At 39.7% G+C, this 18,977-nt stretch overlaps 1 protein-coding gene across 1 annotated transcript in view; it reads right to left on the minus strand.

The window, feature by feature from the left end:
• The window catches only part of EGF (epidermal growth factor), a 96,993-nt gene that overhangs the window by 25,619 nt on the left and 52,397 nt on the right, over window positions 1–18,977 (minus strand). The window contains exons 9-15 of the mRNA XM_082728179.1: window positions 18,169–18,294; window positions 16,953–17,089; window positions 14,143–14,291; window positions 9,616–9,720; window positions 8,224–8,447; window positions 4,063–4,230; window positions 3,035–3,184 (exon numbers count right to left, since the gene is read on the minus strand). Of these exons, the coding sequence (XP_082584305.1) occupies window positions 3,035–3,184; window positions 4,063–4,230; window positions 8,224–8,447; window positions 9,616–9,720; window positions 14,143–14,291; window positions 16,953–17,089; window positions 18,169–18,294 (1,059 nt within the window). The remainder of the gene's footprint in view (window positions 1–3,034; window positions 3,185–4,062; window positions 4,231–8,223; window positions 8,448–9,615; window positions 9,721–14,142; window positions 14,292–16,952; window positions 17,090–18,168; window positions 18,295–18,977) is intronic.

Here is an 18,977-nt window from a genome sequence, read left to right on the forward strand (position 1 = left end):
TGAAGATCAAAAGATACAGTTAATGTACCTTTTATGCTCAAGAAACTTGGACTTAATTTGTACCTATGGCTGCGTGCTGGTTGTTTGAGTTTAGACTTGTACAGTAAGAACATTCAGGGAAACTAGCGGTGTTTTGGTGACTTGGAAAATTTTGCCCGTTACACCATACCCTCCCAGTTTCTCCCAGAGCACTTGATGGTTGAGGGTTGGGGGAGCCAGAGAGCAAAAAGACAGGACTCTTTTAGGTACCAGCAAATACAGTAAGAGTAGAATCTAAGATCCTAACGGACATTATCAACTCACAATCACAACCCACCATCACTAAGGACAAATTAATAAGATGATCTCCCTAACCTGCCTTCCATGTATACTCCTCCTTTAGGCTACTTTCAATACTTATTTTACCTGTATTTAGAAATGTGTAAGGGTATAAACAAGTGATAATTTAACATAGGCATGGGACCTATGCAATTCCGTAGTACATAGGAAAAATGGATCTCCTAAAACACTAAGTTCTCAAACTGTGGTCCTTGGACCCCAGGTTCCCATTGCATGCACAGAGTCCATAAGGTCAAAACTATTTTCACAAAATGCAAATACATGTGACATTGGACATCAGGTAAGATTGCTGGCATCCTAACATGAATTAAGTCTATGGCACCAAACTCAACTAAAAGTCATATTCTTCATGGTACACATTCACATACACACATACACAAACAAATCCTGTCTCACTTAAGAAGAACCATGATGAAGCAGTTAAGCATTATTCATTTTTAAAAATCTCAACCATGGAACACTCGGCTCTTTAAAATTCTATATAACAAAATGGGAAGTATATATAAAACATTCTGGGTACATTATGAAGTGACAATGGTTGTCTGGTCATTTGGAAGAAAAGCACTGTGTACTCTTTGAGCTGCAAGCTGAAACTAGCCTCTTTTTACATTGAATATAATTTTCACTTAGAAGGCTGACTGACAGAGTTTGTTATGAACACTTAGAAATTTGGCAAGCATGTTCTCAAAAATGAGGTGAATCTGTCATTTCAAGAAAAACAACTGACAGTACTTATGATAAAATATTAGCTTCCTAGTAAAAAGTAGAATTTTGAAAATTTTTCTTCTCTACCCTGAGCATGACCAAAAATACCAAAACTCAAAGACCCGTCTAATGAGTTTGATGGTAATAATTAATGAACGTGATTTACATGTGTGTGTGACACTTGGAAGATATGCACAACTCAGGCAATCCATATTTTCATATGACCAACATGACACCACAAAATCATGCATTGGTAAAAGAGTCACTCAACGTACAAAATAGATCACTGGATTTTAACATAGCTGGTGACAAAAAGTTTATTGGTGTGGCTTCAGATTCACACTGCAACTATGGTTTAAGAAACTACGACCTGTCCAGTTCTGCCACAGTATCGAAAGAAGAAACACAAAACAGTCATCTAAAAAAGCTATTAAATGATCAATCCTCTCTTTTCCAAATCTATGTGTGAGGTCAGATTTTTTTCATAGGCTTCAAGCAAAACAACAAAGCAACAGATTTCACATAGAAGCAGATATGAGAATCCACCTGCCCTATATTAAGCCAGACATTTGGATATAAATGCAAAACAGTGCCATTATGCTCACTGTATATTTTTGTTTTAGAAAATAGTTATTTCATTTATTTCCCTAAAAATATGTGATGCTCATACATATTAGAATATTGTTATGGCATAATGGACATGTTTTTTAAACTTTTTTAAGTTTTAATTTCTAATATTATACATATTGATAGATATACCCCACATTAACAAAAGCTCTTTGGAGTTTTCAGTCATGTTTAGGAGTGAAAAAGGGTCCTGGGGTGACACCTGGTGTCTGACTCTTGATTTTGGCTCAGGTCATGATCTCAGGGTGGTGGCCCCAAGACCCAGTGTCAGGCTTCCTGCTCAGTGCAAAGTCTGCTCACACACACACTTGAGCGCATGCGCATTCTCTCTCTCTAAGAGAAATAAATAAGTCTTTTTTTAACAAGAGTGTAAAGGGGTCCTAAAACAAAAAATATTGACAACTGTTTTTCTAAAGCAACAATCCATGGAAAATTCTGGTCCATGGATAATCAATCCTTGTGTTTACTGCTTATCTAGCACCAAACTTACACCATGCCTACTAGATAAACCAATTTTTAAAAAAATCTTTAATACTGCTTACATCCCCATTCAAGGGAAGCAGATCAGCACTACTCGCTACACATCACATTTGATATCTTCTTCCTTTCCTCTGCCTCAAAGTCATAACCTAGTTTTTTTGTTTTGTTTTTTGTTTGTTTGTTTCATACTTAGTTTTTTAAACATGGATCCAAACCTTCTCAGGCTACATTTCCTACACTTATTTACTATCCTAAAGTTATTTACTATAAAGAACTTTGCTTTTCATATTAAGACCAGTTATGTGGTAGGATTGTATATAACTACCTCTAAAATTGAGGCCATAAAATGTCTAAACAAAATGTCTCTGAACATTATCCGAGGTGGTCAAATGCTGGCATTTTTTCACCCCAAGTTTGGGCCACTCCACTGTAAATGCCAGGGAGGGGTGGAGACTGACACTCAATGTTTTGGATAGTATCTTTTGTTAGTTTTACAACTAGAGCAGGTCGACTGAATTTAATCTTTAGTAAGAAGCCCAAACTCATGAGAGCAGAAAAACAAAACAAAAAGACTCAGCATCCCTAAAAGCAGGAAAGCATTTTTGGGGGTGGGGTGGGGGGTGCAGAGGGAGAGAGAGAATCTTTAAGCAGGCTCCACATCCAGCATGGAGCCCAATGCAGGGCTCAATCTCAGCACCCTGTGATCATGACCTGAGCTGAAACCAAGAGTCAGACACTTAACTGACTGAGCTACCCAGACGCCCCGAAGCAGGGAAGCTTTTAAAAACAAAATACTAAACATCAGCAGAAGCATGAGGATTGATGTAGAACTATATCCCTGAGCCAAAATAAAATAATTTAACCATACAATTTATCATCTTACCTGCCGGAATCTGATGGTCATTCAGAGCCAGACACATTTTGCCATTTGGGGCTTTCACAAAACCTTCACGACACAAACACTGAGCAGTTCCAAACCTCTCTTTGCAAATATGTTCACAGCCTCCATTTTGATGTAAGCAGGGCTGTGTTCCTTGTGGGGAAAAGAGGAACATTCACAGATGGGCTTGGAGATCCAAAAAAGTGCCACTGATACAGATCACAGCGTACAGCTTTTGGGGGGAAAATTTCAGTGTATCTAAATGGAACCTATATCAAGATCTATTTCAGAAGATTTCCTAATGGAGCCAGTTCTAAGATCAGCTTGGAATGTTATTACCTTGTGTATATTTATTGAGTATAGTCAGTACTTTTTTTTTTAAAGATTTTTATTTATTTATTTGACAGAGAGAGAAAGAGATCACAAGTAGGCAGAGAGAGAGGGGGAAGCAGGCTCTCTGCTGAGCAGAGAGCCCGATGTGATCCTAGGACCCTGGGATCATGACCTGAGCCGAAGGCAGAGGCTTAACCCACTGAGCCACCCTTGCACCTCAGTATAGTCAGTACTTCTGTTCAAGAAGCTCATTAGGCGGGTATGATCCCTATTTGCTGACTCATAATCTAGTCAAACCAACAAGGAGAAATCCAGAAGGAAGTTAGTACAGGACACTGATGATGTTCAGGCCCTGGCGCTCTCAGGGGGTAGGGAAATGCCCCAGTCGAGATAGAAGCTTCTACTGCAGGTGTCTAAATCATCCCCCATCCCTCATTTCCACCCTCAGTGCCCTTAACCCAAGACTCCTTGGAAAGGACCAACTTAAGTAGAAGCTGGTCAGGAGAAGCAAACATGAGAATGGAAAGATGAAGCCCAAATTTACTACCAGATTGTCTCAGTTTAAACCCAATCCAAATCTCGGGAAATCTTAACATCCACCCAGATTAGTGAGAATTGCGATATCTTCCTCCTCTCCTATCAATTAAAATAGTTACAGATGCCAGCCAAAGAAACACTGTGTGACATGGCCAGTGTACCTGGTTTTGCCAATGGATGAACTACAACCAGTGATGAAGGCTTCAGCATGCTGCCTCGGAGACGTACCCGGTTTTTGCCCGTCCTCTTGTTCACCCTCATTACCGATGGCATAGTCCAATCTGAGAGCCACACATGGTCCTCAAACACAGCCACAGCAAAAGGGTGTCCTGAAAGCAGTTTATATCCAAGTTTGAATTCAAGACAAGTACATCTTGTCTTTGCCATGAATATTTTTAAAAGAACAAGGCTTACAACATGCTCATGTGATTCCCACACTAAAGCATTCCTTTGCTATAGCTGCTAAGCAAGACACACACCACTACCTATGCCTGAACCAGGGAAAACCCACATGGTGAGGGAACCTTGTTCTAGAAGGGGAGCCCAGTGGTATGAGGTGCTCACAGTGTCACACAGCATTTGGGGCATGGGAGAATGTGGGCTGATTGACAGAACATCAAGAAGGAAGAGGCTAGGGCAGCAATGTTGTATTTGGTGATTCTGTCCCTATAGACTAAACTTCAATGAGTTATTTTACCTGTTTTTGCACTAGGTTCCTTGTATTTTAAGTGGCAACACTAAGTAGTAGGCTAAATTTGCAAGTTGTTGTAAGGACCTTTAACAATTCGAAGTAACTCAGTAACAGTCTCTTTAAATTCCCATCTCCAGCAACACATTTCCCTGCACTGGACCCCCACCTCCTTTCCTGCCTCTCCTGTTACCTGGTTTTAGTGCACTGGCCTGTGCTCCTGGTCTCATTCTTCGTGCCTTCTCTCACACCTTGTTTGGTTAATTATCCCTTTCTTTTACATCTTCACTCTCTTCCTTCTACTATCTGCTTTCCCTTAGCTCATTAATATCCCCATCTCCCTGACCCCTCTAGCTTCCTTTTGTCTTTTTCCTTCCCATCTTGGCCAAGCTGATTAAAAGTCATTTATTATCTACTGCCTCCATTTTCACGGCTCCTGTCAACCCCTAAGTGGGCTCTTCTGACCCTACCTCAACTAACCCACCTCTCCATGCCCCTGGAACTGCCCTGATAAGATATTCAAGTATTGGTAGTAAGCAGAGAAATGCTGTAATACACTGTCTCAAGTGGTTAGAGGCTAAAGCTAGGAAGCCCCAAATTTGGAACCTTTAATCTTGTTCAGTCACATTTCCCAGACCAGTTTTTTTTTTTTTTTTTTTTTGCAAATGAGCAGTGGTTTTGGTGGATTAGGATGAATGTCTCCCTCTTCTGGCAGCAAACTCAAATGACTTGTGCTGGTGACAATGAGTCTCCATCCATCATTACTGACCAGAGCCATTAGAGAATCTTAGTAGTCTCTAGCCTTTTGTTCCCAATTAAAGCCATAAATGCAGCACAGACATTTTTAATATAGATATGAGGGTTTTTTGTTATGGCAAAATACCTCTAACATAAGATATATCATCTTAACCTAGGCATACATTTTAGTAGTGTTAAGGACATTCACTTTGTTATACAGCCAACTTCCAGAAATTTTTTATCTTGCAAAACTGAAACTCTAAAATCCATTAAACCACAACTTCCCATTTCCCACCCCCCTCATTCTACTTTTCTATGAATGTGACTATTCTAGATACGTCAAGTAGATAGAATCATATGGTATTTGTCTTTTGTGCCTGGCTTATTTCACTCACCATAATGTCTCCAGGGTTCACCCATTTGTAGCACGTGTCAGAATTAGCTATTTTTTTAAATCTCTTTAAAATTTTTTTATTTTTCTTATTTTTAATACTGAAATATAGTTGATGAGAATTAGCTATAGTTTTTCAACAAATACCTCACACTAGAAACAATCTTCGTTAGTTTTTTAAATAGAAGAGCCACAGTTGAATGTTAAGTGAAGGATGAATTACTTCGGGGGCACCTGGGTGGCTCAGTCAATTATGCGTCCAACTCTGGATTTCGGCTCAGGCCATGATCTCAGAGTTGTGAGATGGAGCCCTGTGTCAGGCTCCATACTGAGCCTGAAGCCTGCTTAAGATTCTCTCTCTTCCTCTGCCTTCTGCCCCTCCCCAGTCTCTACCACGCACGTTCTCTCTCATTTAAAAAAGAAAAAAATGAACGAATGAATGAATGAATGAATGAATCCTTCAATCTTTACATTAAAAATCCTGAGTGAGCGGCCGAGAAGCCACCACTTACTTATACGCCAGTAGATGGCACTGTAATGATGGAAATGGTCACTTAGATCTTTTCATAGCAAATATCTGATAATAGCTTTTTTAAAATTTAAATTCAATTAACATATAATGAATTATTTGTTTCCGGGATACAGGTCTGTGATTCATGAATCTTATAGAATATCCAGGGCTCATTACAACATATACCCTCCGCAAAATCCATTGATAATGGCTTTTAACAGGAAATTGTATTAGTCACAGATTACAAAAGCATAGAAATTATTCACAAAGTATCTGTTATGCTTTTTGGGTTAGCATATGGTATCTTTACATTCTGGTTAGGAATCTTCAAATCCTTTTAAGCCTTCATGTATCAAAGCTATAATTTCCCACTTATTTGGGTGATGTATTTCTTAAATAATATATGCCTCCCATGACCAAACAAAAATAAAACATTTTTGTTTTACTCTCTACTGTATCTCCACTTCCCAAAATGATTCCATAAATATCTGTTAAGTGCCTGGGTGAGTAAAGTCTACGATCTTACAAAAGCTTATGATTTATTGTAAAGTATACCTTTAATTTTTATTTTATTTTTTTTAATTTGACAGACAGAGATCACAAGTAGGCAGAGAGGCAGGCAGAGAGAAAGGGAGAAGCAGGCTTCCTGCTGAGCAGAGAGCCCGATGTGATTCTTGATCCCAGGACCCTGAGTTCATGACCTGAGCTGAAGGCAGAGGCTTAAACCACTGAGCCACCCAGGCACCCCTTATACCCTTAATTTTTAAGGAATCTTGGAACTACATAAAATTTTAAATTTACTTATCATAATCAATTTAGTGTATAATATTTACCTAGAAATTCATCTCCTCTAACCCAAAAAAAGAATAGACAAAATAAATATGGAATTATTAAGCAACTTGTTCATAGAAGAGATAGGCCGTATTTTTTGCATCTACTCAACCAACCAGCTTCTGAATCTTTGAAGCATCTTCAGCATCTCCCTGACTCTCATTTTGATATTCTATCTATTACCAAATTCTTGAAGTTTTTCATTCACATTGACTTTTTTGTAATACTCTAATCCTCCATTTTACTTTGAAATGGCAATGTTCTATCTCAGGCCTACAGTGACTGTTGACTAGACAACAGCCTTGTGACTAATTTCCTTCTCTCCAGATTTCAATCCAACCCTAATACTGCTACCTAAGTGCTTACAGGGATGTGCCAGTCTTATCATATGTATTTCCTGCTCAAGAAAATGCAGTGGCTCCTGGTATACTCAGTATTTCTCTCTCTCTCTTTAAGATTTATTTATTTATGAGAGAAAGAGAGTTCAGGCTCACGGGAGTGGGGGTAAGGACAGAGGGGAAGCAGACTTCCCACTGAGCAGGGACCCCAACCCAGGGCTCAATCTCTTTACCTGTGGATCATGACCAGAGCTGAAACCAGGAGTTTCATGCTTAACCAACTGACCCTCAGACATCCCCAGTATTTCTTTTTTAACATTCAGCATAGACTATAGCATTTTAATATGTTTATGAACATACATGTCACCCCATGAGAAATCCGAAAATATAATAGGAAAGAAAACTATAATAATCTTTGGTTATGAATGTATATTCATTAATACCTAAAGGTAATACTATGACAGTTGTACAAACGTCATTGTCTAAAACCTAACAAATGACAACTGAATAAAGTTCTTATCCCCAAAGAGGTCTTAAAATTTTTAATATTTTCCTTCTGATTTTGGCAAAAAGAAATGCTTATAAATCATCATGTTTTTATCCAGTATTCCAATGTGAAGGTAATCTTTGTAGCTCAGAAGTCCCCAAAGAAATCTGTCAGTGTGTTTGTCTCCATACTTCTCTCACCATATATGGCTGAGGGACAGGTGTGTCTGGGGAGTTGAGTGTGTGTGTCTGTCTGTGTGTATGTGTAAACACATTTTGTATCTAACAATTGTCAACACTCAGGACAAAAGGAAGAAATCACCCATCCCAAAGCCTCACCTACATCGTTCTGGGCAAGTCTTTGGCGTTTTGAACCATCCAGATTGGCCATTTCGATCACAGACAGCTTGGCATCACACCAATACAATTTGTCAGTTAAGTAATCAATTGTTATTCCACTGGGCCAGACCAAATCAGAACCAGCTATAACCAGTCGGCCAATGCCTTGAAGGGAAGAACTTTCAATTCGTGGCTTAATCCCCATATCAGTCCAGAATAATTTCCTTTAATCAAGAAAGCATAAAACAAAATTTGCATGAAAAAAAATTCTTCTATTCTTTCATCACTGAAAACATCAATGTAAATCACTTTAGAATAAACTGAAGTGGTACACCAAGGAATATAGAAAGTATAGCAGTGTACTCTGGACATGTAATGTTCTCAATAGCAAAAATTATCTTGTCTATGTAGAGCATCTTGGACAGGAAATGCTGAATTAAGTCTCAGATCATTGGATAAAGAAGAAATAAAGAAATAAATTAGTTTGAAAAATTGAACTATATTACTATTTGAAAGTGTGTTCAAGAAGATATTCTTAAATTAGCATGTCATGATGCAAAAGGCAATATAATCATGTTAGCAAAGGTGCTATGCATTTATAAAACTCACTCTACATGTAAAATTGCAACATAAAGGAAATAGCATATTTATCTGTTATCTAGTTTTATACAGTGTACTCACTTAACTTGGTCAATTTTAAGTTACATGAATTGGATGCTGAGGCACATTTTTTGAGGTCAATATGGTTCATTATCTTTCATATTGGTTTGTTTAGAGATGGTTACATTCTCACTTTTTAAATCACATGGCTGGCTCCAAATCAATGATCAATTACTGCCAGTATATTATTTCCCATAGACCATCAAAAAATTCCCATTAGAAATAAAATAGGCCTAGTTTTTAATCCTTGTTTTTGAACAACTAGGAAGGAATACATTATTTTCCTTAACTCTCTAAACTTAAACCAACATTTTTCGCCAATATGTCAAATTCACGATTACCAACATAGTCCTCTCATCTCTCATGGTTTCTATTTCCAGTTATCTAAATCTAGGAATGACCTATCATTCAAACTCATCTTATGTTTTCTTACATCTAATTGGTTAATGAATTACAGCCCACTTCTTTTTTAAAAAAATTAAATTGGCTTAAAAGGAAGGTTATGGGAATAACAAAACTTTTATGTAAGAATAGAAAGTCTAAAAACATAAAAGGATGATGAAGTCATGCTAGCTATATCATTTCTGAAAGTTTGAACCAATCTCATGGATTTTCTTGATTTCTGACTCCCCTGAACACCTGAGGTCTTACGACAAATTTTGGACACTAGTACATCAAACATGAACTCTCATGACCCCTATGGGAAAGTGCATTATTTTCACAAATACTTACTTGGCCATTGGATGAACAGCAATTCCTCGTGGCTGAGAGAGATCCTCCTTGATGATTATTTCACGATGTTTTCCATTTAAATCACTCCCTTCGATGAGAGATTTCCTAAGATGCATGTAATAAAAAGGAGCTTGTTACATCAACTTTCCTTTTTAAACAAACCTACTCCTTCTCCCTGTTACTTACTGAAATGCAAAGATAGGCATTCTAAACTACCTCCATCACATGTGTGCACACACATACCACATACTCACAACACAAGTCAAGGTCATCACACATACATACACACATGTCAGCACATACACCCATGAATTCTATTTTTTTAAACAACCTTCTAATCAGCACCCCAGTATTTATCCCACACAACTAAAATACACAGTGCAAGGATAAGGTAAGAGGGGACTGTGTCAGGGGCCTGGCAAGGACAAAGTCAGGAGTGTGAATACCACTGACCCCTTTTCTTCACAACCCCCCAGTTCCTGCTAAACCCACTGGAAGCCAGAGGGGAGCAGCTCTCTTCTTCATGGTCACAGATCACAGGGAGGAGAGAGAGTGGGCCTCGAAGGGTGACAGAGGCAGCTAGCACAAGGACAGCAGAGGCGAGATTTCTGTTGACTTTGTTTTCTTCCATATGATTCTAAGACAAATGGGAGTACGGAAATATTATTGCTAATCTTTACATTAAAAAAAAATAGGGGTGCCTGGCTTGCTCAGTTGGTTAAGTGTCTGCCTTAAGCTCAGGTCACCCTCCCAGGGTCCTGGGGATCAAGTCCTGCCTTGGGCTCCTTGCTCAGCAGGGAGCCTCCTTCTCCCTCCGCCTGTTGCTCCCCCTGCTTGTGCGGTGCCCCCTGACAAATAAATTAATTTTAAAAATTTAAAAAAAAAAAAACCTATGGAATCTGGCAGAGGAGAAAATCCTCATTTCCTGAATTTTCTATTTGTTAAATTGACCTTTATTACAAGTAAGTATTTCCTGAGCACCTACCATGTGTCAAAGATTTGCTGAAGCATTAGAGACAACAGCAAACAAAACTCTGCCTCTGTCCTTATAGAGCTCAGAGTCCCGCAGGAGAGGTTGAGGGAATTAGAGTCTAGGGAACGTAAAGAATGCAAGCGGCAGGCTCAAGACAGGTGCCTCACCCTGTTTACTAAGCTGGGCTTCCCAGCGGCAACCAGGAGCAGGCAGGACCACAGGCTGAGAGAACAACAACCTCCCCTCCCACCCTGTGGCATCTGCTCAGCCTGTTTCCCTACCTGTTACACTGGAAAGTATAATTATCTTTAATTCATTCAACCAACATCTGGAAAGGCCTATCCCTCGCTCTTGTGGGCAATGTCCACATACAACAGGCCTGACCAGAAACACAAGGCAGAACTATTCTCTCCTCCCTGTTCTACTAAACACTAAGGAGGAGGCTGCGTGGTTTATGTGAGTGTACTTTCTAGCCACTCGGTGGGGAAGGGGTTTCATATAATCCTCCTCCTAGTTTCTGTGTGGGAGGGAGGCAGAGGCAAAAATGGCTCAGAGCCTGTGCTGGTCAAGTACACGGTACAAACCACCAACTCAGGGCGCTGGATAACTGGAAGCCATTTGCACAACAGAGCCACTCTTAAAAGATAATTCTATTTCCAGATGAAGTGATCCGTCGCCAAGATACTGCCGGCTGAAAGGTATTTTTGAACTCGATGTGTCTGAGTGGGAGGGAAGGAATTCTGAGGCCACTTGCTTGTGACCAGGGGAGAGAAAACTGTTAGTTCTGATCTCACGGCTACATCATCTCTAAGTTCTTACTGTTTTGAGCAGAAGTGAACTGATGAGAATCAAGACGGACGTAAGCTCTTGACGCTGGAGCTGTCTTAGGCAGGATTTCTGGAATTTACTTTCACAGCTCCGCAGGGGCTCACCCAGTAATACACTTCTATTTCATTCAGCCAGAAAGCAAATCTCTAACTCCAGTGTAGGTGATGAGAAAGCAAAGACAAACATGGACATCTGGGTGCATGAGTTCAAGCAAGACCGTTGATCTAATGCAGTGTCTTTCTCTTTTTTTCCATGATCTAATTGGCCTCAATGCCTCTGGGATGCCCCAAAACCCACCCTGTTCCCAGGCCAGGACTTGTCCACCCAGAGCCCTTGGAAGAGTGATTTATACCTCCCAGGAGGTATAAATATATCTAAACATATATTTTTGCCCTCCTAATTCATTTTTGCTGGGCATTTGACTTTAAGAATCAGGATTCCTTAATGCTAAATAATAGCTCTGCCAGTGGAATGATCAATTAGCTTCCTTCCTACAGTGAGATGTTAATGTGAATATGTCTTTTCCTCAGCCAATATAAACTGAAGGCATCCACTCTGGTTCTTTCAATTGGCTAAGAGTTACCATATAATCTAATAGCATGAGCTTGGAATCTCAGTTATTTAAATCCAATTTCTAGCTAATATTGAGGTTTTCAAGCTATAAACCTCTCATTTCCAGACAAATTAAAGGTTTCCTTTTAACAGCTGCCATTAGAGGGAAGAGGACTTAGAAGGGCTTGTTATTACTGAAGTCCGTGAACTTGGGAAGTTGAGGTCTGATTCTCCAGCCCACAGTGGTACCCGCCTATCTCCTGAAGGCATTGTCTTGCAATAGGTACCATGGGGCCATTAATCAAACACTGAAAATTAAAGGTGCCATACAAATGCAGGAAATACGAGGAGACCTGGCATCCTTGGAGAGGCCAAGGGCGGCTGACATCTGCTGTCCGGACCAACATTTACCTTTCTGGGAACAGCCGCAGACAAACTCTGTTATTACACACAACTGACATTTTAAAACATCCTTTTAAGTAGGTTCCACACAGAGGAGGCTGTTATTATGATTTTTATCATTACTACAACTAAAACTCCAGATCTACTTCTTGCTGGCTGCTTGCCATTGGGGAAGCTACCTTACCTCTTTAATTCCAAGGTTTTTTTTCATCTTTAAATTGGGGATAAGAAAACTTATCATTTGGGGATTCACAGTGTCATGACGATAAAGCTCTTAGCATAACGTCTGATGCATTTCAGATAGTCAATAAACAAATATCCAAAGAATAAAGGAATAAAGGTATGTTTAAGTAAACAAAAATGAATGAATGAATGAAAATGGACTACTGTGAATATAAAAATACCATGTTATTGATAACTGTACACCATGTCATGCATATGGCTCATTTTTTTTTTTAAGATTTTATTTATTTGTTTGACAGAGAGAGAGAAAGATCACAAGTAGGCAGAGAGGCAGGCAGAGAGGCTGAGCAGAGAGCCCGATGCGGGGCTCGATCCCAGGACCCTGAGATCATGACCTGAGCTGAAGGCAGAGGTTTAACCCACTGAGCCACCCAGGCACCCCCATCTGGCTCATTTTTAATGGGAGTCATGGGAGACACCAATTGTCTCCCATGGATTATCCAGACCAAAAAAATTTTCTGGGACATAGGAAAACTACTCCCAGATCTATAAACCTGTTCCCTGGGACTTCTCCTTCTGGATTGGGACCACTGACTTCCTAGAGGTGAAATCCTAATTAATTCTACCTTCTTTCACTTTAACACAGTTGCATAGATTGACTACCATTACACTCTGTGGCTTTAAGTGCTCTGATCAAACATCCTAGAGCACAGAGAATTTCTCATACCGTCTTGTGATAGCTGCCTGTTCTCTGTGGTTAGCGGCCTCTCTCAGAAGCAAGGAGTGGCCCTCGATAGCACACAGAAAAGATGCAGCCACTTCCTTTCCCCACCCTCCTCCCACCACCGCCATTCCTTGGGTTCACAGCCACACACACACCAAGCACACCTGCCCCTCTACAGCCAGGGCAGCAGTACGCCCAAAGGACAGGAACAGCCTAGCTTCTCTCTAGTTCTGGGAAAGCCAGCATCAGAGCAAGTAGACCATCTCTCCACTCTCATGAAGACTTGGCTCATAACTCCCACGTTCAGCCTTGCTCCCTCCTTTAAGGCTTATTCACGAGGAGACAACATGTGTCTTCTGGTCTGTACAGTGAGGGGGTGGGGCTAGCTGATTCCTGGAGCCTCTTCCAAGCCCCTCCAGGTGTGCACACCCTTCATTTGGCAATGATTTATGCACCACCTTCTTTCTACATCTCTTCTACTGATACGTGTGTGGAACAAGCATTTGCCCACGTTACCGAGGATATGGGGTATCCAGAGCAGCTGCGCAGAGGATGCTCAGTGATTGTATTCAGACAAGCTTTGCCTTTCTCTGATCACAGCCTGAAGATCAAAAGCCTAGGTTACTTCTTTGGTCCTCACAATTCTCCCTTGGATATAGATCCAGTCTTGATGAAACAAGGACCACCCTGCCTGGTAGTGTGGGGGGAGTGGAGGGAACGTGGACAGCATCAGGGGCATCTTTCCTCCAGTCCCACCCAAGTGCCCAGCTATATTCTCTTGGGTTCAAAGCAGAGGCTGAGACCACGCTATCACCTATGCCTCACTCCCATCCCTCGTGGCTTACAAGCGAAGGAGGAAGCATACCCTTTGTCCGTCCAGTAGAATTTACGCTCAATCCAATCTATGGCAAGACCTTCTGGCTCATCTATAGCTTCCTCAATAAGCCTTTCTCGCTGGGAACCATCCATATTAGCTCTCTCTATCCACTTCAGGGCTGTATGGGCGAAGTATATCTACAAAAAAGAACACAGGCATTTCTATCTGATTTGTTTTTAAAAGTGAATGTGGAAGAGATTATGCTGAGTGAAATAAGTCAAGCAGAGAGAGTCAATTATCATATGGTTTCACTTATTTGTGGAGCATAACAAATAGCATGGAGGACATGGGGAGTTAGAGAGGAGAAGGGAGTTGGGGTAAATTGGAAGGGGAGGTGAATCATGAGAGACTATGGACTCTGAAAAACAATCTGAGGGGTTTGAAGGGGCAGGGGCGTGGGAGGTCAGGGTACCAGGTGGTGGGTAGTATAGAGGGCACGGATTGCATGGAGCACTGGGTGTGGTAAAAAAATAATGAGTACTGTTTTTCTTAAAATAAAGAAATCAATTTGATAAAAAAAAAAAAAAAAGAAAAAGAACAGGGACCAACTGGAAAAGCAGTAAAAAGCATATCTGCTCTTACAAAAGACATGTTTCTTTCCCATGGCTCATGTTATCAATAGTTTATAACCTATCAGACCGCAGATAACCTCAGAAACTAAAGTATTTATTTAGTGGAATAACGGAAATAATTATTTATAAAATAATAATATATATTATTGCATTGTGCTCAAAGAACAGAGCTGGACTGCTAATTTTAAAGTTACTTTGCAATAAAAAATATATTTAGATCTCTAAAAAAAAATTAATGTGGAACATAGGTACAGACATGGTTAGTAAATCTTTAGATCATATAGTGCAACCACTAAGAACTTGGCCTTGGAGATAGACACACCTGCAATGGAATTCCATATTTCACTTCTGCTGCTTCCCAGATGTGTGTAAACATAAGCAGCTTCCTCCAGGTCTCACACCCTCAGTGTCCTCCTTGGTTAAATGGGGATAATAATGTGAATCCAAAAAGGAGATATACCTATATCTGTGTACATTTATATACATATAGATATAGATCTATCCCTATGCCTGGCACATATTTCTATTACTACTGGGTAATTTGTTAAACTTTGATAATTGATCAATAATCAAGCCAATGTACTTGAACTCTAATGGCTTCTACAGCCTGAAAGGGAGCAATTATGAATAGTTTAGTGGGGGCTACAAGCTGGACTGCTCAACCCACAGCCCTACACGTCCCTACAAGTCTGGAGACACAGGTTTGTCTCCCAGTTCAGGCCCTTCTTTGTTTTAATTGAGTTGGCCAAGTCATTAAATTCAGTCTTTTCAACTGGAAAAATGACAAAGTTAAACTAGATATTTGCTAACATTTCTTTCATCTCTAACCATATTTAATTGCATTTTAATTAATCCATCTTCAACAGAACATGAGCTTGCAAGTGCAAGGCTCTTTTTCACTCTCCTATGCAGACTAGCTAACGGGTACAAGAATTTTGTGAGAGTGTTAAGAACTGCCGTGGGTCAGCTGACAATTTAATGATAGCATTTGTGGACTTTAGCTGAGTAGATAAATGTACCTAAACTTCTAATCAATGATGAGAATGTTCATGAAGTGGTAATTCATTAACCAATGGGTTATCATCTTTCGCTACAGATGAAACAGAAAAGGTTCTATTCCATAAGACAAAAATGGGTACTTCTCCTATTAAAAAACACTAAGCTACAGCTCTTCTCAAACTCAAGTGTACACCCGAATCACCTGGAAATCTTGTTAAAATGCAGACTCTGCTTCAGAGGTCAGAGGTGGAGCCTGGAAGTCCGCAGGACTAACAAGCCCCAGGTGATAACAGTGCCACTGGTCCAAGGACCCCAGTTTGAAGAGCAAGGACAGGAGAACTTGACGAGGGAAATGAAAAGCAGCCACATGACTGCAAGTTCTTCTAGGTCTCTTTAGTCACCTTATAAATGCTGACTATGTCGGTAAAAAAAAAAAAAAAAAAAACTAGTTTGGTAACAAATGAATCTTGAACTGATTTTGTTCCTATTATTTTCTTTCTATTAATATAATTCTTCCAGTAAGTCACATAGATTCAGTTCAAGGAAAAGAAAGAAGGATTTTTTTTATTAGTATTTAAGTATAAAGCTTCTCTTTGCAAAAAGAGTTATATTTGGCTACCAAACCATAGCAATTAAACACAATCAATCTGTTTCATTGTCTCCTTCGGCCATTTACCTGACTGCTTCAAATCAGGAAGACACAAAAATACAAAGTTTAAAACTCTAGGAATGAATGCACTATCTAGTCATAACTAAATAATTAACTAATAGCTATGTAAATGTATAACTACCATATGATTAAACTCCAGAAGACACCATATCATTTCAAGCACATTCTAACCTAGCACAAATATAACCTACCCCAGCCTCCCACCGCTTCCGCTATTGGCAAATAATGGAAAACCTATTTATGGCAGTCCTCCTGTGGGTACAGCACTGTGCTAGCCTCCCAATCTCATCTCCAAAGAGGAGACTAAATTTAAGAGCCTGATTTATCATTTCCAATAAAATAGCTGAGTCACAGTAAGGGCCAGGGTAGGGTTATGAGAATAGGAGAGCCCTTAACATTTCCCAAATTACACTCCAGGGCTTATATCTGCATTTCTCTGCACCTAATCATTCTGAACTTAGCAGAGGATTTTCAAGTAGCTCAGATCATCTGCTGGGATAAAATCCTCTACTCTGTCCTTAAGGCATAGCCACCTCTGTTCAACGACAAAGCCATACCTTATTTTCCACGGGGTCGTGATCAAGGGCAAAAACTGTCCCCATCTGCTGGCTGAGCAGGGTTCCATACTCTGTTCCATCAAAATGCAAGCGTCGAATGTCTTGAGAATTGGCAAACAATAAAAATGGCTGCGGTCCTGTTAAGCAAATTCAAGTACGCCTCCATTTAAAATATGTCTTGGAACCCAGTAAGCACTTCTGACTTCTCCTTTCATCATGCCCTCTTTCTGCAGTTCTTACTTACTTAATATTCCACCAGTGTGGTGTAGGTTAAGACAGGGAAGAAGTTTTCTCCTATGAGGTGACATTTTACCAGAATTCCATTTTACTGGATTCCCCTCTGTCTAGGTACCTGCTTTTAAAATGTAAATTACTTATAAAAAGAGCCAGCATTAAATAGCCAGCACCATAGCCAGATGATGCAAGTCTTAGTGCCATAATCTCCTTGATTCACACATATGGAAACATATTAATGTTAGCAGATAATATTAATTCATGTTGGGATAAATACATTTCTCTGACCTGGCACTTCTGAAAGGGGGGCATTATTATTTGAGTTAATAACAAGACCCCTGATAATTTTCAGATTACGCTATATTCACGAAGGCCCTGAGAAGTTAAGAGTATCGGGGTCTAAGGCAAACTCTGCAGGCTCCTCATTATGTTACCCCAGATTATAAGCATAATGAACCTCAGGAGAGATAACATCAATTTGATATAAATCTAGGAATCCAAGGCTGTTGAAGGACACAAGAGATAGAATGTCAGCAGATGAAAAAATAATTCAAGCATTCAACTGCATATTAAATCTTGACATAAAAAGGACAGAATTTGTCAAAGTATTATGATGGTTACATTCTCTGAAGAGATGGAAATCAAATCAATCAACAAATATTTATTAAACACCTCTAAACTATGAAGTCTTTTAAAACAGTTCTGGTCATGATTTTCGCATATACTGGAATGCCATACTTGATGTAATGGCAAATCTTTGCTGAGTGCTGATAAACTAGAAACATTCCTCAAAAACATGATTATTTATTTATGTGATTCTTATTTATATTGACTATGTGATTCATTTTCTGTTTCCAGAAAAATAAAAAATCAGACGTTCTACTCAGAAGCCAAATGCAATTTAATTCCCCGTATTTCTAAATAAAGTGTTTTCATATAATCTTTTTGCAGAGACACACTTTCAAACATCCACAGCACTAACCTGATGCCACACAGCTTTTTTTGTCCAGTTGTAGGTCGTACCCAGGAAAGCAACCACATTCCCAGGAGACGGGGCTGAGAGGGAGGCAGAGCTGGCTACACCCACCATTATCAAGTGACGAACAGCCTACGAAAACAAGCACTTGCTGATGACACCATGTCATTCAAAAATATAACAATTTTTCATCAAAACACTGAATGAGCCCAATACGTGAGGGTTTTTAAAACCATTTCCACAATATCTTATACTGCTGCAATCAAGGTTATTTTTCAGAGACTAGGAGGAAATTTGTCACCGTATTCTATTTTCCTATAACCTTATAGCTTGAATGTTAACCCTTCACATGGAGGACAGGAGCCTCTGTCCTCCGTTCTACCACTGAGTTTGAAGACCACTGCGCTGACAGCAGCTGGAATAAGGAATATATTTTGATGTGTCTGACAACTGGTTCAACTCTTGCTAGTGAGTAATATATTTTCTTCTCACATATATTTTTGGAATTGTGAGTTTTTTTGCTTTCTTTGTTTTTAAAAAAAAAGCCACATATAGCTCTTATGCTAATTCTAAGTTACATCTGGCCTGCTATATGCTTAAGTCTCTATGAAGATGAAGTAGAGAGTTATTTGTTAGTTGCAAGGAATAGGCTAAAAACTCTGCACCCATCATCTTGTTCGATGTTGGCCACAAATCCAGGAAGCTGGGCTAACTAACTTCTACAGATGAAAAAAATCAGACTAAGGAAGGGCAAGTAACTAGTCCAAAATAACACTGCTACCAACAGGTAGTACTACCTCAGAGCTGTCTGATTT

The sequence above is a fragment of the Mustela nivalis genome (genome assembly GCF_964662115.1).
Source record: "Mustela nivalis genome assembly, chromosome: 4".
Taxonomy (NCBI): Eukaryota; Metazoa; Chordata; class Mammalia; order Carnivora; family Mustelidae; genus Mustela; species Mustela nivalis.